The following is a 21,279-nucleotide window of genomic DNA, read 5'->3' as shown; positions in this document are numbered from 1 at the left end:
TAGTGTAAGAAGCCTCTGGAATAACTTCAAGCGTACCAACATCAGAATTATGGGGGTGCCAGAAGAAGAGAGAGAGCAAGATACTGAAAACCTATTTGAAGAAATAATGACTGAAAACTCCCCCCACCTGGTGAAAGAAATGGACTTACAAGTCCAGGAAGCGCACAGAACCCCAAACAAAAGGAATCCAAAGGGAACCACACCAAGACACATCATAATTAAAATGCCAAGAGCAAAAGACAAAGAGAGAATCTTAAAAGCAGCAAGAGAAAAACAGCTAATTACCTACAAGGGAGCACCCATACGACTGTCAGCTGATTTCTCAACAGAAACTATGCAGGCCAGACAGGAGTGGCAAGAAATATTCAAAGTGATGAATAGCAAGAACCTACAACCAAGATTACTCTACCCAGCAAAGCTATCATTCAGAATTGAAGGGCAGATAAAGACCTTCACGGATAAGAAAAAGCTAAAGGAGTTCATCACCACCAAACCAGTATTATATGAAATGCTGAAAGGTATTCTTTAAGTAGAGGAAGAAGAAGAAAAAAGTAAAGATAAAAATTAAGAACAACAAATACATATCTATCAACAAGTGAATCTAAAAATCAAGTGAATTAAAAATGTGAGGAACAGAATAAACTGGTGAATATAATAGAATCAGGGGCATAGAATGGGAGTGGATTGATAATTCTCAGGGGGAAAGGGGTGTGGGGGGTATGGGAAGAGACTGGACAAAAATCGTACACCTATGGATGAGGACAGTGCGGGGGAGGGTAAGGGCGGAGGGTGGGGTGTGAACCAGGTGGAGGGGAGCTGTGGGGGGAAAAAGGAGAAACAATTGTAATAATCTGAACAATAAAGATTTATTAAATTTAAAAAAAAATGCTGTGCTGAATATCTTCACGTACACTTCTTTGTACAACTTTGTTTTTGCCTTAGGAGTGGAATAAGAGGCTTAAAGGGTATTCATTATTATTTTGTTAATTTGCAATTTTATTCACTTATTTTAAAATAAGTAGTATATGCACATTGTAGAATATCTAAAAAGTAAAATTATAATATTAAGTTAATTTATTCCTCACCATTTTTCCAGGTTTCTGTCCAGAGGAACCTGAGCTATTCTATGTAGACAACATGCATACAAGTACACAGCCCTCTTTGTATCGACAGATGGCAGCATACTAAACATACTGCTTTTCCACTTGACAATTTATTTTGGAGATCATTCCTCATCATTACATATTGTGCTATCTCCTTCATTATAATAGCTGGTATGCACATTTCAAATGTTTATAGACACTGGCAAAACAACTGCTGAAAAGGTTGCAGTCTTGTATATGAGAAATTCTAAAAGTGAGAACCTGTGTTGTCATTCTCTGAACTGAAAGGATATAAAAGGAATGCATTATTCATGATCCATAGAAATCCTAAGACAGGTCAGTGGCTAACCTGGAAGAAAAGAGGGCCATTCTGTATCTGATATTCAAGGATAAACTACCAAATTCCAGAAGTACTCAGCATTCAGCTAGAGTTGCCTGTGCTTCACAGAACAAACTCAGCTACTTCCATTCGCAAGCCCAGGGCTGTGGACCAGGAAGGGGCAGACCCATCAGCCCACCAAGAGGGAAGAGCCTGAAGAGATTAAGATGGCGACTGGCAAGAAGGTAGGGAAGGAGAGAGTGTGAGAGAGCAAGGGAGCAATAGAGGAGTGTGTGGACGTGGGTGGTGTGTGTGTGTGTGTGAGCTAGGGGCAATTAGATCCTGCAGGTCTTCCAAGGGGCTGCCAAACCAGGCACTCTTAGACAGCAAAACTCCACTGCCACCGCAGACACTCTGGGGGCAGCCAGCGCGGGGCACAAAGACCACGTCATCTTGAAAAACAGAACTGCTTGAGACTAGGATCCTAGCCTCAGCACCACCCAGTCTGGTCTCAGACGCAAACCGGGATATTACAGCCACTAGAGACAAAGACCTGCAACCACAGCTGCAGACCCACAGACACCAAGAATCCAGATATCCCGGCAGCAGATTTCTGTGAGTCACGGAGCCCATCCCCCTCCCGGCAGGCTCACTGCACTGCCATAGAAACTGCTGATCCTGACCCATGCAAGCAGGCCTCCTGCCCACACAGGGCAGCCGCTACCTGAATTTGAGCCTGGGGTGGACACTGGAAATCTGTTTCTTGCAAAGTGCAATTGTGCAACCAGACCCCATGCACACAAAAGACGACTGTGCAACTCGGTCCCCCAAGAAGACCAGGGACCCTGATTCTCCGCATGAGAGGCAGCACTGAGCACCAGTAACTTGACTCTGGTTCTCATCATGTGCGCCTGGGATCCCTGATTCCCAGTGTATTCATACTAAGAGCCAGTGACTCCATTTCTTGGCACATGTGCACACAGGGGCCCTGATTCTCGGCGCGAGGCTGCACCGAGAAACAGAGACTCTGACACTCGATTCTCAGCGTGGGCACAGGTGGACTCTGACAACTGGCACATGTTAGGTGACTCTGATTTTTGGCACATGCCAGCAGGGTCTCTTTTTCAGAGTGGTGCAGGTGGGTCCCTGATTCTAGGCACGTGCACGAGGCCACACTGAACTCCGGTGACTCTGATCATGAACGAGTGTGGCTACCACCAACCCACCGCAGCCACACATCTTGGTATCGGAGCTCTTCAGTGACACTTATCACCAGAAGCTCCCACTGCACACAGCCCAGGCCCCCGCAACTTGGCATTTGAACCTTCTGGTGATAGTTACAATGGGGAGACAACAAAACAATACCCAGGGGGAAGAAAAAGAATAATCACCAAGAAAGGAAATAAGTGAAACGGAAGCATGCAACATGACAAAAAAAGAATTCAGAGTAATGGTAGTACAGTTGAAACACCGGATAGATGAGAAAATCAACAACCTATGCAAAAATCAGGAAGAAATCAAAAGTAATATAGCTACAATCAAAAACACCATGGACGGTTTCAACAAGAAGAAGCAGAGGACCAAATTAGTGAGTTAGAAGATAAGGTAGAGAAACAAGCCCAATCTGAACAGCAACTGGAGAAAAAAATTAAAAGGCAGGAGGAGAGCCTAAGGGAGCATTGGGATAACACAAAACTAAGTAACATACGTAAAATAGGGCTGCCAGAAGGACAAGAAGAGAAGCAAGGATTAGAAAATATATTTGAAGAAATAATGACAGACAACTTCTCTGATATGGGGAAGAAAAAAATCACACAAGCACAGAGAGTCCCAAGCAAGATGAATCCCAAAAGACCCACACCAAGACACGTCATAATTACAATGGCAAATGTTAACAACGAAGAGTGAATCTTAAAGGCTGCAAGAGAGAGACAGAGAGTTACCTACAAAGTATCCCCCATCAGATTATCAAATGATTTCTCAACAGAAACACATCAAGCAAAAAGGGAATGGAAGGAGGTATACAAAGTGATGCAAAGCAAAGGCCTGAATCCAAGGATACTCTATCCAGCAAGACTATCAATCAAAATTGAAGGGGAAATAAGGAGCTTCCCATACAAAAAAAGGCTAAGGGAGTTTATCACTACCAAGCCAGCAATGCAAGAAATGCTAAAGGGAATGCTGTAACAAGAAGAAATAGAAAGGGAGGAAGGAACACAGGCATAAAGTACAGAAATGACAACAAACAAGTACCTTTCAATAATAACATTAAACTTAAATGCTCCAATCAAAAGACATCAAGTGACTGAATGGATAAGAAAACATGACCCATATATATGCTGTCTACAGGAGACCCACCTCAGAACATGGGATTCACACAGACTAAAAGTGAAGGGATGGAAAAATATCTATTAGGCAAATGGAAAAAAAAAAAAAGCTGGGTAGCAATACTTATATCTGACAAAACAGACTTCAAAGTGAAGACCATAACAATAGACAAGAAAGGCCACTTCATAATTCTAAAGGGATCGATACAACAAGGGGATATAAATCTGGTCAACATTTATGCACCCAATGCAGGAGCACCCAAATACATAAAAAAAACTTATGGAAAATATCAGGGGAAAGATAGACAGCAAAAAAATCATAGTAGGGGACTTTAATATCCCATTAACATCACTGGATAAATCCTCTAGACAAAAAATTAGCAAAGAAACATCAATCCTAAACAACTCACTAGATCAGATGGACTTGATCGACATCTTTAGAACATTCCACCCCAAAACTACAGAATTTACATTCTTCTCCAGGGCACATGGAACATTTTCAAAGTTAGACCACATACTGGGACACAGGCAAAGTCTCTCCAAATTCAAGAAGATTGAAATCATATCAAGCATCTTCTCCAATAGATCACAATGACATAAAATTAGAAATCAACTACAGTAAAAACAATCACAAATTTCAAACACTTGGAGGCTGAATAGCATACTGTTAAACAATGAGTGGGTTGCCAAAGAGATTAAAGAAGAAAGAAAACACATCCTGGAAACAAAAGACAATGAAAACACAACAATCCAAAATCTTTGGGACACAGTGAAAGCAATCCTGAGAGGGAAGTTCCTAGCATTACAGGCCTACCTCAAAAAGCAAGAAAAACTGGTAATAAACCATCTAACTGCAACTTGAAGAATTAGAAAGAGAGCAACAAGAAAAGCCCAGGGTGAGCAGAAAGAAGGAAATAATAAAGACTGGAGTGGAAATAAATGACATAGAGACAAAAAAAAAATACAAAAGATCAATGAAACCAAGAGCTGGTTCTTTGAAAGGATAAACAAGACTGATGAACCTTTGGCCAGCCTCACCAAGAAGCAAAGAAAGCGGACCCAAATAAACAAAATCAGACACAAAAGAGGTGAAATAACAACAGACACCACAGAAATACGAAGAATCATTAAAAAATACTATGAGCAACTCAACTCCAACAAACTGGTCAACCTAAAAGAAATAGACATATTCCTAGAAAAATATGACCTTCCAAAACTCAACCAGGAGGAATAAAAAAATCTGAATAGGCCGATAACTATGGAGGAAATTGAAGCATTAATCAAAAAACTTCCAACAAACAAAAGCCCTGGATCAGACGGCCTCAGAGGGGAGTTTTATCAAACATTCAAAGAAAAAATAAAACCTATCTTCCTCAGACTATTCCAAAAAATTCAAGAGGAAGGAGCAATTCCAAGCTCTTTCTATGAAGTCAGCATTACCCTAATCCCAAAACCAGATAAAGACACTACAAAGAAAGAGAATTACAGGCCAATATCTCTCATAACATAGACACCAAAATCCTCAACAAAATTCTAGCAAATCAGATCCAGCATTACAATAGAAAGATCATACACCATGACCAAGTGGGATTTATTCCAGGGATGCAAGGATGGTATAATATCCACAAATCAATAAATGTGATACACTACATAAACAAACTAAGAGATAAAAACCATATAACCATATCCATTGATGCAGAAAAAGCATTTGACAAAATTCAACACCCTTTCTTGATAAAAACGCTCAGCAAGGTGGGAATAGAAGGATCATACCTCAACATAATAAAAGCATATATGACAAACCCACAGCCAACATCATACTCAATGGGCAAAAACTAAAACCATTTCCCCTAAAAACAGGAACAAGACAGGGATGTCCACTCTCACCACTCCTGTTCGACATAGAACTGGAAGTACTAGCCACTGCGATCAGACATGAAGAAATAAAAGGCATCCAAATTGGAAAAGAAGAAGTAAAACTGTTCTTATTTGCAGATGACATGATATTGTACATAGAAAACCCCAAAGACTCCATCAAAAAACTACTAGACTGAATAAATCAATTCAGCAATGTAGCAGGATACAAAGTCTATGGCTTTTCTATACACCAATAATGAACTCACAGAAAGGGAAATTTAAAAAGTAATCCCATTTACCATTGCAACAAAAAAATTAAGATACCTAGGAATAAACTTAACCAAGGAGACAAAGGACCTGTACTCAGAAAATTTCAGGATGCTAAAAAAAGAGATAGAGGAAGACATGAACAAATGAAAGAATATACCATGTTCATGGATTGGTAGAATCAACATTATTAAAATGTCCATACTACCCAAAGCAATCTATCAAGTCAGTGCAATCCCCATTAAAATACCAACGGCATACTTCAAAGACCTAAAGCAAATGCTCAAAAAATTCATCCAGAATAAAAAAAGACCCCAAGCCCTAGCTGACTTGACTCAGTGGATAGAGCAGCCGTGGGCAAACTATGGCCCGCGGGACGGATCCGGCCCGTTTGGCTGTTCTATCCGGCCCGTGGAGCCGAAAGAGCGGAGGGTTCTCTTGCTCTCCCCTCCGCTCCTTTACTTTGAATTTATATTAGTTCACACAAACACTCCATCCATGCTTTTGTTCCGGCCCTCTGGTCCAGTTTAAGAACCCATTGTGGCCCTCGAGTCAAAAAGTTTGCCCACCCCTGGGATAGAGCGTCAGCCTGCGGACTGAATGTCCCAGGTTTGATTCAGGCCAGGAGCACATTCCTGGGTTGCCAGTTTGATCCCCATTTGGGGGCATGCAGGAGGCAGTCAATCAATGGTTCTCTCTCATCATTGATGTTTGTGTCTCTCTCTCCTTCTCCCATCCTCTCTGAAATCAATAAAGAAATATATATTTTTAAAAAAGACCCTGAATAGCGGCAGAAATCTTGAGAAAGAAGAAAAATGTTGGAGGGATCACAATTCCAGATATCAAGCTATACTACAAAGCCACTGTTCTCAAAACTGCCTGGTACTGGCACAAGAATAGACATATAGACCAGTGGAACAGAATAGAGAACCCAGAAATCGACACAAGCCAGTATGCTCAATTAATATTTGACAAAGGAGGCAAGAGCATACAATGGAGACAAGACCGTCTCTTCAATAAATGGTGTTGGGAAAATTGGACAGATATTTGCAAAAAAAAAATGAAACTAGACCACCAACTTACACCATACACAAAAATAAACTCAAAATGGATAAAAGACTTAAACATGGGAGGGAAAAATGGCGGCGGAATAGACAGGCGTGTTCAGAGCCTTGTCCCGGAGCAGAAAGAAAGAACAGCTGAGGGTCGCACGAGGAGTGTTTGTTGGCAAGTTGGGGGACAGCTGAACTCCAGAAGAAGGTGGGGGACTGCTAGACGGGGTTCCTCTGACCTGGCAGCCCCCATTGCGGCTGGGTCCCCTCCTGGAGCTGCGGGCTTGGATGCGGAGTCTGCGCCATCTTGAACCGGAAAGTGGAGCTTATCGGAAGCCTGAGAATCCACAACTACAGAACAGCTGCGAGCCCCAGAACAATGCTCCCCAATTGGCGCAAACACACGGGTTCAGAGGAGCTCTACACTCCACCACAGAAAGGTCAGATTTAGCCTGGGATAAGGTGAGGTCTCTGGTCCCAGCGGGAGAGAGGAACGCGCATTTTGCGGGAGCTGGAGGACCAGGGAAGTCTGTGCCTAGAAAAATCCGTGGCTGTTGGGGCTGGCGTGATCTGTGAATGTGGAAGGGGGTCCTCAGAGCTGCTAACAGAAGGGCTCTCTAAAAAGCAACCCATTTTGATCTGACGTGCAGGGACACCCTAAGAATTTCAGGGGTGTGCCGGTTGCCTAGACTTACGCGCAGCCCCGGAGTTCGCACACTTGGGCTTTTTCCTCTTCAAATCCTTGCTTCTGATTACTAAGCCCAATACATAGGATCACCCAGTTGGGGACACCCTGGGAGACTGCAGGGGAAAGTTGTTTTTCTGGAACCTGGGGATCGGAGCGGGGAGTGACCATCGGAGAGCCAGCTCTGAGGCAGCCCACTCCCACAAACCAGTAGTGAGTGCCACAGGGAAAGAAGGCTCTAACAATGCCTAGAGAGGCCATAGATAGACCCTGAAGTCAATCCAGAAACACTGCCACCCAGGGGCTGAATCACAAATTGACTCTTGTGTAATCAAAAATAAAGGAATACGAGAAATTAAGACACACCGCCTGCTTAAAATCAGGACTGGCTTACATCACTGAAGAGCAGTGGAACGCAGGGAACTGCAATACTGTCTGGACTGAGAAACAGGCGTGCCAAACAGAACAACAGAGGAAGTGAATGACCTTCACTACTCCACATTTTATTTTTATTTTTTATTTTTTTATTTTTCTATTTTCATTTTTTGCATCTTTTACTCAAGAAACTAATTTTTTTCTTTTTTCCTCACTTGATTTTACCCTTTTAATTATTACATTTTTATTTTCAATCCGTATTATTACTACTGCTATTTTATCTTTTTTTTTTTTTTAAGTGTCATTTTATTTTCTCTTCATTTTACTTTGGGATTAGTGTTCTACATTCTACTTTCATCTTTCCTTTAGCATCGTTTTACTCTATCTCAACTCTACCTTTATGCCATCACTCTCTTCCTAACCTTCCCCTTTTTGGTGTCCTGTTTATCTTACCCCTTTCCTGCTTTAGATTTTCCCTATTCTTTCTGTTTACCCCTTGTTAAAATTTCACCCTACTTACATATCTAATCTCCAATCCCCTGCTCCAAGTCCATACACACCTCTCTCTTCGCTGTCTTAACTATCCAAAAATTGTTTTTCTCTCTGTCCTTTTGTTGTTCGCTTGAATGTAGATTATATCGAATTTTTATGCTTTTTTGTGAGATTGTTTTGCTTATTCTTCTTTTATTTTTTTGTTTGTTTTGTGCTTCTGTTTTCTCTTAACTCACTCAATATTAGTTGGTGTTGTAGTTTGTATTAATCCCCAGGTACTTGTTGCTGGCATTTGCTGGGATTAGTGATAGTTCTATTGGAGTTTTATCCCCAATATATATAGTCTGTACCCCTTTCTCTCTTAGTCTCTTTCTTGTCTCTCTTACTTTTTTTTTCCCCTTTTCCCAATTTCATTTTGACACTCCTTTTTTTCTTTCTTTTTCCTCTTCTTCTTTCTCTCCTATCCCCTAATTTGCCTTTCTCTGGTGGTCACCTTTATTGGAAGTTATTAATATCGTGAATATATTTCTGTTCAGTGCCTTGTGTGTTGTACCTGGTAGTGCTGTATTTTGTGCCTTTAAATCAACGCAGGAGAGAGAGAACTACATAACCAGACACCCAGAGAAGAGAGACCATGGGGAGACAAAGACACAGCCCGCATATGAAAGAAAAGCAGGGATCACCAGAAAAGGAAGTAAACGAAATGGAGGCAAGCAACCTTCCAGAAAAAGAATTCAGAGAAATGGTCATAAGGTGGCTGAAAAGAATGGAAGACAAATTCGACAATATGAGCAAGAACCAAGAGGAAATGAAGAAGAACCAAGAAGAAATAGAAAATGACATCGCTGCTGTAAAGAACTCAATAGAAAGCATCAAGAGTAGACTAGAAGAAGCAGAGGACTGCATCAGTGAGCTAGAAGACAAGATGGGAAAAAATACCCAAGTAGAGCAACTTCTAGAAAAAAAAATTATAAGGCAGGAGGAGAGCCTAAGGGAACTTTGGGACAACACGAAACAAAACAACATCCACATAATAGGGGTTCCAGAAGGAAAGGAAGCTGAGCAAGGAATAGAAAACCTCTTTGAAGAAATAATGACAGAAAATTTCCCTGATATAGGGAAGAAAAAACCCACACAAATCCAAGAAGCTCACAGAGTCCCAAGCAAAATGAACCCCAAAAGACCGACACCAAGGCACATCATAATTAAATTGGCAAACACCAACGACGAAGTAAGAATCTTAAAAGCGGCAAGAGAGAGACAGAGTGTTACCTACAAAGGAACCCCCATCAGACTAGCAACTGATTTCTCAACAGAAACTCATCAGGCCAGAGGGAATGGAATGAAATATACAAAGTCATGCAAAAGGAAGGGTCTGAATCCAAGAATACTGTACCCAGCAAGGCTATCAATCAAAATTGAAGGTGAAATCAGGAGCTTCACAGACAAAAAAGGACTAAGGGAATTTATTACCACCAAACAAGCAATGCAAGAAATGCTAACGGGTCTGCTGTAAAAAAAAAGAAATAGGAAGCGAAGAAGGAACACAGGGGTAAAGAATAGGAATGGCGACAAATAAGTACCTATCAATAATAACTTTAAATGTAAATGGATTAAATGCCCCAATCAAAAGACAAAGGGTAACGGATTGGATAAGAAAACACGACCCATATATATTCTATCTACAAGAAACCCACCTCAGAAAAAAAGACACAAACAGACTGAGGGTGAAGGGATGGAAAAAGGTTTTCCGGGCAAATGGAACTGAAAAAAAAGCTGGGGTAGCAATACTTATATCTGACAAATTAGATCTCAAAGTGAAGGACATAAGAAGAGATAAGGAAGGCCACTTCGTAATACTAAAGGGAGCAATCCAACAAGAAGAAATAACTCTGGTAAACATATATGCACCCAATACAGGAGCACCCAAATACATAAAAAAACTCCTGGAGGATATCAAGGGAGAGATTGACAGCAATACAATCATAGTAGGAGACTTTAATACCCCACTATCACCATTGGACAAATCCTCTAAACAAAAAATCAGCAAAGAAACATCAATCCTAAATGACTCACTAGACCAGATGGAATTAATTGACATCTTCAGAACATTTCACCCCAAAGCCACAGAATATACATTCTTCTTAAGTGCACATGAGTCATTTTCCAAGATAGACCATATGTTGGGTCATAGGCAAAGTCTCTTCAAATTCAAGAAGATAGAAATCATATCAAGCATCTTCTCAGACCACAGTGGCATAAAACTGGAAATCAACTACAATAAAAACAACCTAAAGAAATCAAACACATGGAGACTAAACAGCATGCTCTTAAACCATGACTGGGTTACCAGAGAGATCAAAGAAGAAATAAAAAACATCATGGCAACAAATGACAATGAAAACACTACAATCCAAAATCTATGGGACACAGCGAAAGCAGTCTTGAGAGGGAAGTTCATAGCTCTACAAGCCTACTGCAAAAAACAAGATACAAAGGTAATAAATTACCTAACCCAACAACTCAAAGAGTTAGAAAAAGAGCAACAAGAAAAGCCCAGTGTAAGCAGAAGGAAGAAAATAATAAAGACTGGAGTGGAAATAAATGACATAGAGAACAAAGAAACAATACAAAAGATCAACAAAACCAAGAGCTGGTTCTTTGAAAGGATAAACAAGATTGATGAACCTCTAGCCAGGCTCACCAAGAAGCAAAGAGAGAGGACCCAAATAAACAAAATCAGAAATCAAAGAGGTGAAATAACAATAGATCCCGCCGAAATACAAAGGATTGTTAAAAAATACTACGAACAACTCTATTCCAACAAACTGGACAACCTGGAGGAAATGGACATATTCCTAGAAAAATATAACTTTCCAAAACTCAATCAAGAAGAATCTAAACAGCTCAATATGCCAGTAACTATGGAAGAAATTGAAGCAGTCATCAAAGAGCTTCCAGCAAACAAAAGCCCAGGACCAGACGGCTTCACAGGAGAGTTTTACCAAGCATTCAAGGAAGAACTAAAACCTATCCTCCTCAGACTATTCCAAAAAATTCAAGAGGAAGGAACACTTCCAAGCTCCTTCTATGAAGCCAGCATCACCCTAATACCAAAACCAGATAAAGACAACACAATGAAGGAGAATTACAGGCCAATATCCCTCATGAACGTAGATGCCAAAATCCTCAACAAAATTCTAGCAAATCAGATCCAGCAGTACATCAGAAAGATCATACACCATGACCAAGTAGGGTTTATCCCAGGAATGCAAGGATGGTACAATATCCGCAAATCAATAAATGTGATACATCACATAAACAAATTGAGAGATAAAAATCACATAGTCATATCAATTGATGCAGAAAAAGCATTTGACAAAATCCAACACCCTTTCTTGATAAAAACTCTCAACAAGGTGGGAATAGAAGGATCATACCTCAACATAATAAAAGCTATATATGATAAACCCACAGCTAACATCATACTCAATGGGCAAAAACTAAAACCATTTCCCCTAAGAACAGGAACAAGACAGGGATGCCCACTCTCACCACTCCTGTTTGACATAGTACTGGAAGTATTAGCCACTGCAATTAGACAAGAAGAAGAAATAAAAGGCATCCAAATTGGAAAAGAAGAAGTGAAGCTGTCCTTATTTGCAGATGACATGATATTGTACATAAAAAACCCGAAAGACTCCATCAATAAACTAACAGACTTAATAAATGAATTCGGCAATGTAGCAGGATACAAAATTAACGCCAAGAAATCTATGGCATTTCTATACACCAACAGTGAACTTACAGAAAGAGAGACTAAAAAAGCAATCCCATTTTCCATCGCACCAAAAAAATTAAGATACTTAGGAATAACCCTAACCAAGGAGGTAAAAGACCTATACGCGGAAAACTACACAACACTGAAAAAAGAGATAGAGGAAGATGTAAACAGATGGAAGAACATACCATGTTCATGGATTGGTAGAATCAACATCATTAAAATGTCCACACTACCCAAAGCAATCTACAGATTCAATGCACTCCCCATTAAAATACCAACGGCAGATTTCACAGACCTAGAAAGAACTCTCCAAAAATTCATCTGGAATAAAAAAAGACCCCGAATAGCCACAGCAATCCTGAGAAAGAAGAATAAAGTAGGAGGGCTCTCAATACCAGATTTCAAGCTGTATTACAAAGCCACTGTCCTCAAAATAGCCTGGTCCTGGCACAAGAACAGACATATAGATCAATGGAATAGAATAGAGAATCCAGATATCGACCCAAACCAATATGCGCAATTAATATTTGACAAAGGAGGCATGAGCATACAATGGAGTCAAGAGAGTCTCTTCAATAAATGGTGTTGGGAAAATTGGACAGATACATGCAAAAAAATGAAACTAGATCACCAACTTACACCATACACAAAAATAAACTCAAAATGGATACAGGACTTAAATATAAGACGGGAAACCATAAAAATGCTAGAGGAATCCACAGGCAGCAAAATCTCAGACATATGCCAAAAGAACTTTTTCACTGATACTGCCCCTAGGGCAATGGAAGCCAAAGAGAAAATAAACAAATGGGACTACATCAAAATAAAAAGCTTTTGCACAGCAAAAGAAACCTTCAACAAAACAACAAGAAAGCCCACTGTATGGGAGAACATATTTGCAAATGTTATCACTGATAAAGGTTTAATCTCCAACATCTACAGGCAGCTTATACAACTTAATAAAAGTCAGATAAATGATCCAATAAAAAAATGGGCAACGGACCTAAATAGAATCTTTTTGAAAGAAGACAGAAGGAAGGCCAAGAGACACATGAAAACATGCTCAAAGTCACTAATTATCTGAGAGATGCAAATAAAAACGACAATGCGATACCATCTCACACCTGTCAGAATGGCTATCATCAACAAATCAACAAACGACAAGTGTTGGCGAGGATGCGGAGAAAAGGGAACCCTCGTGCACTGCTGGTGGGAATGCAGACTGGTGCAGCCACTGTGAAGAACAGTATGGAGTTTCCTCATCAAACTGAAAATGGAACTCCCATTTGACCCAGTAATCCCACTCCTAGGAATATATCCTAAGAAACTAGAAACACCAATCAGAAAGGATATATGCACCCCTATGTTCATAGCAGCACAATTTACAATAGCTAAGATGTGGAAACAGCCTAGGTGCCCGTCAGCAGATGACTGGATCAGAAAACTATGGTACATCTACACAATGGAATACTATGCTGCCATAAAAAGAAGGAATTATTACCATTTGTAGGCACCTGGATGGAATTAGAGAACATTATGCTAAGTGAAATAAGCCAGTCAATGAAAGAAAAATACCACATGATCTCACTCATTTGTGGATAATGAAAAACATTATAAACTGATGAACAAAAAGATAGATACAGAGGCAGTAAAGCATCACAGACTGTCAAATTACAGCGGTAAGGTTAGGGAGAGGTGGGGGAAATAAGAGATCAACTGAAGGACTTATATGCATGCATATAAGAGTAACCAACGGATGCAAAACATTGGGGGGGTGACGGCATGTATGGGAGTGGGGTGGGGGGGCAATGGTAAGATATGTACACATATAATACCTTAATAAAAAAAATAAAAAAATAAAAAAATAAAAAAATAAAAGACTTAAACATAAGATGAGAAACCATAAAAATCTTAGAAGAAGCCATAGGCAGCAAAATAGCAGACATTTGTCATAGCAATATCTTTACCGATACAGCTCCTAGGGCAATGGAAACTAAAGAGAAAATAAACAAATGAGACTATATCAAAATAAAAAGCTTCTGCACAGCAAAAGAAATCATTAACAAAACAACAAGAAAGCCCACTGCATGGGAGAACATATTTGCCAATGTTATCTCTGATAAGGGTTTAATCTCTAGCATTTACAGGGAACTCATACAACTTAACAAAAGGAAGATAAACAATCCAATCAAAAATGGGCAAAGGGCCTGGCTGGCTTGGCTCAGTGGATAGAGCATAAGCCTGGGGACTGAAGGGTCCCAGTTCGATTCTGGCCCAGGGCACATGCCTGGGTTGTGGCTCGATCCCCAGTGGGATGTGTGCAGGAGGCAGCTGATCAATGATTCTCTCTCATCACTGATGTTTCTATCTCTCTCCTTCTCTTTTTCTCTCTGAAATCGATAAAGAAATATATATATATTTAAAAATGGGCAAAGAACCTAAATAGACACTTTTCAAAAGAAGACATTCAGAAAGCCAAGAGACATATGAAAACATGCTCAAAGTCACTAATCATCAAAGAGATGCAAATCAAAACGACAATGAGGTACCATCTCACACCTGTCAGATTGGCTATCATCAACAAATCAACAAATGACAAGTGCTGGCGAGGATGTGGAGAAAAAGGAACCTTCCTTCACTGCTGGTGGGAATGCAGACTGGTGCAGCCACTGTGGAAAACAGTATGGTGCTTCCTCGAAAAACTAAAAATGGAGCTCCCATTTGACCCAGTAATCCCACTTCTAGTAATATATCCCAAGAAACTAGAAACACCAATCAGAAAGGATATATGCACCCCTATGTTCATAGCAGCACAGTTCACCATAGCTAAGATTTGGAAACAGCCTAAATGCCCATCAGCAGAGGAGTGGATTTAAAAACTGTGGTACATCTACACAATGGAATACTATGCTGCGGTAAAAAGGAACTCCTACCATTTGCAAAGCATGGATGGGTCTGGAGAGCATTATGCTAAGTGACATTAGCCAGGCAGTGAAAGATAAAAACCACATGATCTCACTCATTTATGGATAATAAAGAACATTACAAACTGTTGAACAAAAATAGACAGAGGCAAATAAGCATCGAACAGACAATCAAACTAGATCGGGAAGGTAGGGGAGGGTTGGGGGGAGATAAGAAATCAACTGAAGGACTTGTATGCATGCATATAAGCATAACTAATGGACGCAAGACACTGGGGGTGGGGGTGGGGATGAGGGCAAGTCCTTGGGGGTTAGGGGCGCTGGGGGAAGGTCAATGAGGGGAAAAAAGGAGACATACGACTACTATTTGCAATGCCTTCAACAATAAAATAAAATAAAATTTAAAATAAATAAGTGAAAAAGAGGGAAGAGCCTGTACGGGGCAGGGCCTGTACTTGTAGGCCTGGCACCAACTATGAATTTCAATTTTTAGTTCTTATGATGAGGTGGTTAAAACAGAGCAGGGTGATCTTAGTTATTTTCAAGATTTCATCCAGCTGTGAAATTCTATATCGAAACTATCAGTCCTACAGTTCATTTCAAGAGAGAAGGTAGCTTCCTTCCACCTTTAAATAAGCAGTACAAAGATCAGTTTACAATGCATGTGTTTTTTTTCTGTCCTATAAGAACCACCCTTACAGGTATCACTCCAGTGCTGACATACTGGTGAGGGACTAGAGTGCTTTTGGCAAATGCTGCACGTTCTCCTTTGAGAACAGATTTGGCTGGTCTGACATTACTTTTTTGGTGTCCTCGGCTGTGCTCTAATAATATTAGATTCACATGGCATATAGGATTGTCCTACAGCTCACAGGAATAGAAGATGGAATGGGGTGGTCTTCCCTCTGCCTCTCTCCAGCCAATTCCCTGTTGGAGATGTCACTTCCCCTGCCTCCACTGACTTCCCTGCTGCCAGTTTCTCTACTTACTTTTCTCACCATGCCCTCGCCCCGCTCAGGCACAATGGTCTATCATAGAAGGATCCTTAGGATATTTTACCTGTGGATTTAATAAAACAGAAACATTTCCACCATTTTCTTTAATGTCAGTTTGTAGCTTTTTCTTCTGTTGACCAGGTAAGTGCTTGACTTTCAAACAGAAAGTACAATTTGCAAAGACTCCCACAGTCATCCTGTAGGGAAAAGAAGTTTCAAGTCATAACTTTTAGGAATTTATTTTCAGTGAATATAAGTGACAGTGACTTTAGAATTGTTCTACAAGCAAACTGTGGGAAAGTTGGGCATTACTTTTTCAAAAAAAGATATTGCAATCATATTATAATCACAAAAGTTAGATATTACTTGAGTTTGCAATATGTATATTGGTTTTAGAATAATTTCTCGCTTTTATGGCTGATATAATGACACCCAAAAATCCTTTGGTATAGATTCATAATATACATGATTTTTTTTAAGACATGTGATTTAAAAATATATATATTTTTATTGATTTCAGAGAGGAAGGGAGAGGGAGAGAGAGATAGAACATCAATGGTGAGAGAGAATTATTGATCCGTCATGAACCCTCCTCCCCCTTCACCGCCCCCTCTTCCCCCTGGGATCAAGCCCTCAATCCGGGCATGTGCCCTGACCGGGAATTGAACTATGACTTCCTGGTTCATAGGTCGATGCTCAACCACTGAGCCACATGGGCCTCTCTCTCCCTTAAATCAATCAATAAATAAAGAATATATAGAAGTGTCCTGGCCAGTGTGGTGTGGCTCAGTGGCTGGAGCATCAGCCCACACATGGAAGGATTGAAGGTTCAATTACCTGTCAAGAACACATACCTGGGTTGCAGGTTCAATCCCCGCCCCAGTTGGGTCTCCTGTGGGAGGCAACCAGTTGATGGGTCTCTCTCACATTGATATTTCTCTCTCTCCCTCCCTCCCTCCCTTCCACTTTCTCTAAAACAAACAAACAAAATCAATAGAAAGAATACCTTCAGGTGAGGATTAATATCCTCGGTTGAGGATATATATGCATTAATTTCTAATTAAAAATTAACATTATGTGATAGTGAAACCATGGACTTTTATATGTAAGTCCTGGGAAACTTTCAGCTTCTTTCTCACAAATTCTGGCCACTCTATCCAGAAACTGTGGGTGCAGTTGGGAGCCTCCTTGGAACCCTTGGCTCTGATCCAGGACAGGCTGCAGCCTCCCCTCGGCCCTCAGTGGGCAGCTGTAGTCACACACATCCTCATAACCACTCTTAACACTTTTAGTTTCTCCAGTAGAATAGATCCCATGCGAGGGCTATGCTTTGTTGATTTTTACCTAGACTCTAGGGCACACAATAGGCACTCAATAAATGTTTGCTTACTAAAAACTCCCACATCCATTAAAACCAAGGATTACAGCCCTGACCGGTTTGGCTCAGTGGATAGAGCGTCAGCCTGCGGACTGAAGGGTCCCAGGTTTGATTCCAGTCAAGGGCATGTACCTTGGGTGCGGGCACATCCCCAGTAGGGGGTGTGCAAGAGGCAGCTGATCGATGTTTCTCTCTCATCGATGTTTCTTACTCTCTATCCCTCTCCCTTCCTCTCTGTAAAAAATCAATAAAATATATTTAAAAAAAAAAAAAACAAAAAAAACCCCCAAGGATTACAGAATATCCTCTGGCACTATTTGCATATTTGGACTCAAATAGCATCAACTCTGCACCTTCCTAATGGGACTACTGAACCCCTGAAAAGAGAGGCCCCCACTCTGGTGCTGCTCCATCTCCAGAGGCCTATCACAGCTCTGAGCACATAGACCGGAACTAAGGAGTGCTCACCGAATACAAGATCAAGTCAGCGCACGGAAAGGATCTGCAACAAGCACACATTCGGAGTGAATTTTTCCTTTATTCTAACGCCACATTTTACAGATCTTCATGTTTACTGTCATTTTGCAACCCAGAGCGTAAAGCTGAACACGGGGCCGCGCCATGTTTTTCTAGAGACTGAGATTTAACGACTCAGCCCCCGAAGGATCATTAAACTCATTTCCAGGTTTTCGACTTTGAACTTAAACTGACGGTAAATGTTATTATCACGCACGGCTTTCCCAATTTCTCACGGTGTTCCTTGATTATCCATCAAAATCCTGAACTTTTTGCAAAAGCTTACTTTGTAACCCCTTTCAGAAGGCAGATATGCCCTTTGGCACGTCGGAAACAAGAAACGCAGTGCCCCAGCGCGACAACCTCTTTCCGGGAGACCCGGGCCTGAGCGCCCCGGGCACCCCCTCCCCTCCCCTCCCCCCTTCCCCCGCGTCCAGTCCCCACCGGCGGCCGCCCGCAAGCGCACCTGGCTGACGCCAAGGACAAGGCTCCCACGCGGTGCCCACGCACCTGCCAGAGGACCCGGCCGCTCCCTGTACCTCCGGATTCTGACTCCGGGCACTTCCCAGCTTGAGACTCCGCTGGGCCAGGACGAGGTCGGGCCGGGCAGTCGGAGCCCCGCCCCCGCCGCCACCGGCCGCGCCCGCACCGGGACCGAGGGCTCGGGCGGCCAGGTCGCGGCTGCGCAGGCGGGTTTTCTTTCCCCAACCAGCCCAGGGTTAGGATTTTTTGTTTCATCTTTCTGGCGGGATTTAGCAAATGAGGGGTTACTCCAAAGTTGGAGTTTGGGGAAAGTGTGTGGATGGTGCTGCCATTTAACTGAGAAATGAGGGTGATTCCCTGGAGCTGGGAACAAATAAATTTTGGAAAGGTTTGGTATTTGGGGAAACAGGAGGGTAAGATAATGAATTTAGTTTAAGACTTCCTGAGTTTGAAGTTCCTGGCAGTGTTCCTAAGTAGTTAGAAATACAAATCTGCTCTTCCAGAGAGGTGAGGGCTGAAGATTCATTGAGTAGAGGGTGAAGTAATGGGAAAGAATAAAATTTCCCAGATATGATGAAAATAGAAAAGATGTAGAAAGGTTATGAATCTATACCCGACGATCGGCATACGTCAGTGCTATTGCAGGTTGAGCTCTGGACCACCACAATAATGCCAGTATCACAGTGTTATGGGAAAGGGAACCTGGCCTTTGGGGGTGCACCTAGGGCCAGTGGTAGTGTGTGGGATCTTGACATTGTGCGGTAAAGATTTCACAACACGAGCCCAGGTGATTAGGAGGGAACATTTATTAGAGCTGGGGACAGTAAAACAAGAAAGGGCTTAGCATAGAAGAAGGAACAGAAGGGCATAGGCTGGGCTGCCCTAGTTCTCTGGAAAGGAAAGAAAAAGGGGCCTTGGGATCAGGTTCAGAGGTTAGCCTAGAAAGGGCCGCTGCCCATTGCTTCCCTGGTTGCAAGCCTGGTGGGGTCCTTTAGAGTTGATGCCTGCCTGTGGGGGAAGAAAAGAGAAAAAGAATGGGGGTGGGGGTGGGGGTGGGGGGCTGCTTTCCAGAGGGAGAGCACAGGCTGGGTCCTTTGTCTTGAGGCTTAATCTCTTTCTCTAAGGTAAGAATCATAGGGGAGGTTTTCAGCAGAATGTTAGTCAGTTTTCTAGGTGTGCTCCTTCAGGGCTGTGTTCTTCACTGGTTGGTCCGTTATCAAAACTTATCCTGGTGTTACCCACCTGATTTTGCTGCTTGTGTGAGCAGAAATACAAATGAGGCCTAGATGTTATTTCTAGGGAGGTGACCTTCTGTAACTGCTGTAAATTGCTCTGTCAGTTTGTTTAACTATCTCAGTTTCCTCATTCCACCTGTCCTGCTTTATTGGCCTGTCACAACAGTAGAGCCAGTCACATGAATTTTTTGGTTTCCCAGTGCATATAAAAGTTGTGCTACACTATATTATTAGATAGGACAAGGGTCTCAGATCTGGGTCTCTGACAATGCTATGCTTGCTAAATGTTAACATGTAGCACAGTATTTTGCAGATGCAGCTGTAAAGGGATGATCTTGACCAGGAGCCCAACAATAAGTTTAACCAACTGCCAAGGAGAAAACGTGTAATTAACTAAATAATGTATATAAGCAATAACTAAGCCTCCTTTCTGTAGGACAGAGGTTTGGGTATGAATTCCCTGTCTCCTTTACTTGATGCAAGTAAATAAAACTACCTCAAGACGACCACATCTCATCCTAGCTCGTTTGGTTCAATGGTTAGAGTGTGGGCCTGCATACCAGAGGGTCTCAGTTCAGTGTCACAGATTCAATTCCTGCTCAAGAGCAGGTACCTGGGTTGCAGGCTCCATGTTTCTTTCCCCCTCTCTCCCTCCCTCCCTTCCCCTCTAAAAAAAATTAATGGATGCCTGGCCAATGTAGCTCAGTGGTTGAGTGTCCACCTATGACCCAGGAGGTAGAGGTTCAATTCTGGGGCGGGGCACATACCCGGGTTGTGGGCTCAATTCCCAGTGCGGGGGCTTGTAGGGGACAGTGGATTGATGATTCTCTCTCATCATTGATGTTTCTACTTCTCCCTCTCCCTTCCTCTCTGACACCAATAAAAATATATTTTTAAAAATCAATGGGAAAAAATATTTTCGGGTGAGGATTATCAACAACAACAAAAAGATGACCACTTCTCGTTCTTGACTAGAACACCCCAAGTGATGACCCCCTGGAGTTCATTATAATACTCTAATCTATTAAGTGTGCAATAGCATTATGTCTTTAAAAAAAGTACATAACTTAATTAAAAACCACTTTTGCTAAAAATGTAAATTTATTTAAAAAATGTAAAATTTTTGTTAAAAATATTTTTAACTTTTGCTAAAAAAGTTTGTAAATTTGTAAAAAAAATATATTGTTAAAAAAAATGCTTATTGTCATCTGAGCCCTAGGTGAGTGTAATCTTGTTGGTTGTGAAGGGTCTTGCCTCAATACTGATGGCTGCTGATTGCTCAGAGTGGTGGTTGCTGAAGGTTGGGGTGGCTATGACAATATCTTAAAACTAGAAGCCTGGTGCACAAATTTATGAATGGGTGGGGTCCTGCTGGTCCACCCCAATCGAGGCCAATCGGAGCCAGATGGCTGGGGGAGGGGCCACAGGAGGTTGGCTGGCCAGCCCCGCCCCCACCCCCAATCAGGGTAAGGGGGTTGATCGAGGGC

General features: G+C 41.6%; 1 protein-coding gene across 7 annotated transcripts in view; it reads right to left on the bottom strand.

Moving 5' to 3' along the window:
• PARP4 (poly(ADP-ribose) polymerase family member 4) overlaps nucleotides 1-18,730 on the bottom strand; it is a 165,351-nt gene extending 146,621 nt beyond the window's left edge. For 3 of the 7 annotated variants that reach the window (XM_080662135.1, XM_080662138.1, XM_080662139.1), the window contains exons 1-2: nucleotides 18,585-18,730; nucleotides 16,245-16,377 (exon numbers count right to left, since the gene is read on the bottom strand). In XM_080662135.1, coding sequence (XP_080518261.1) covers nucleotides 16,245-16,376 — 132 coding nt within the window. In that variant the 5' untranslated portion in view covers nucleotide 16,377; nucleotides 18,585-18,730. Of the gene's footprint in view, nucleotides 1-16,244; nucleotides 16,378-18,540 lie in introns of all 7 variants that reach the window. The other 4 variants (XM_080662136.1, XM_080662140.1, XM_080662141.1 and 1 more) reach the window with 3 other exon arrangements.
• Between the last annotated feature and the right edge of the window lie 2,549 nt (nucleotides 18,731-21,279).

This window comes from Plecotus auritus, assembly GCF_963455305.1.
Source record: "Plecotus auritus genome assembly, chromosome: 3".
NCBI classification, from domain to species: domain Eukaryota; kingdom Metazoa; phylum Chordata; class Mammalia; order Chiroptera; family Vespertilionidae; genus Plecotus; species Plecotus auritus.
This window is presented reverse-complemented; position numbering and strand designations above follow the sequence as displayed.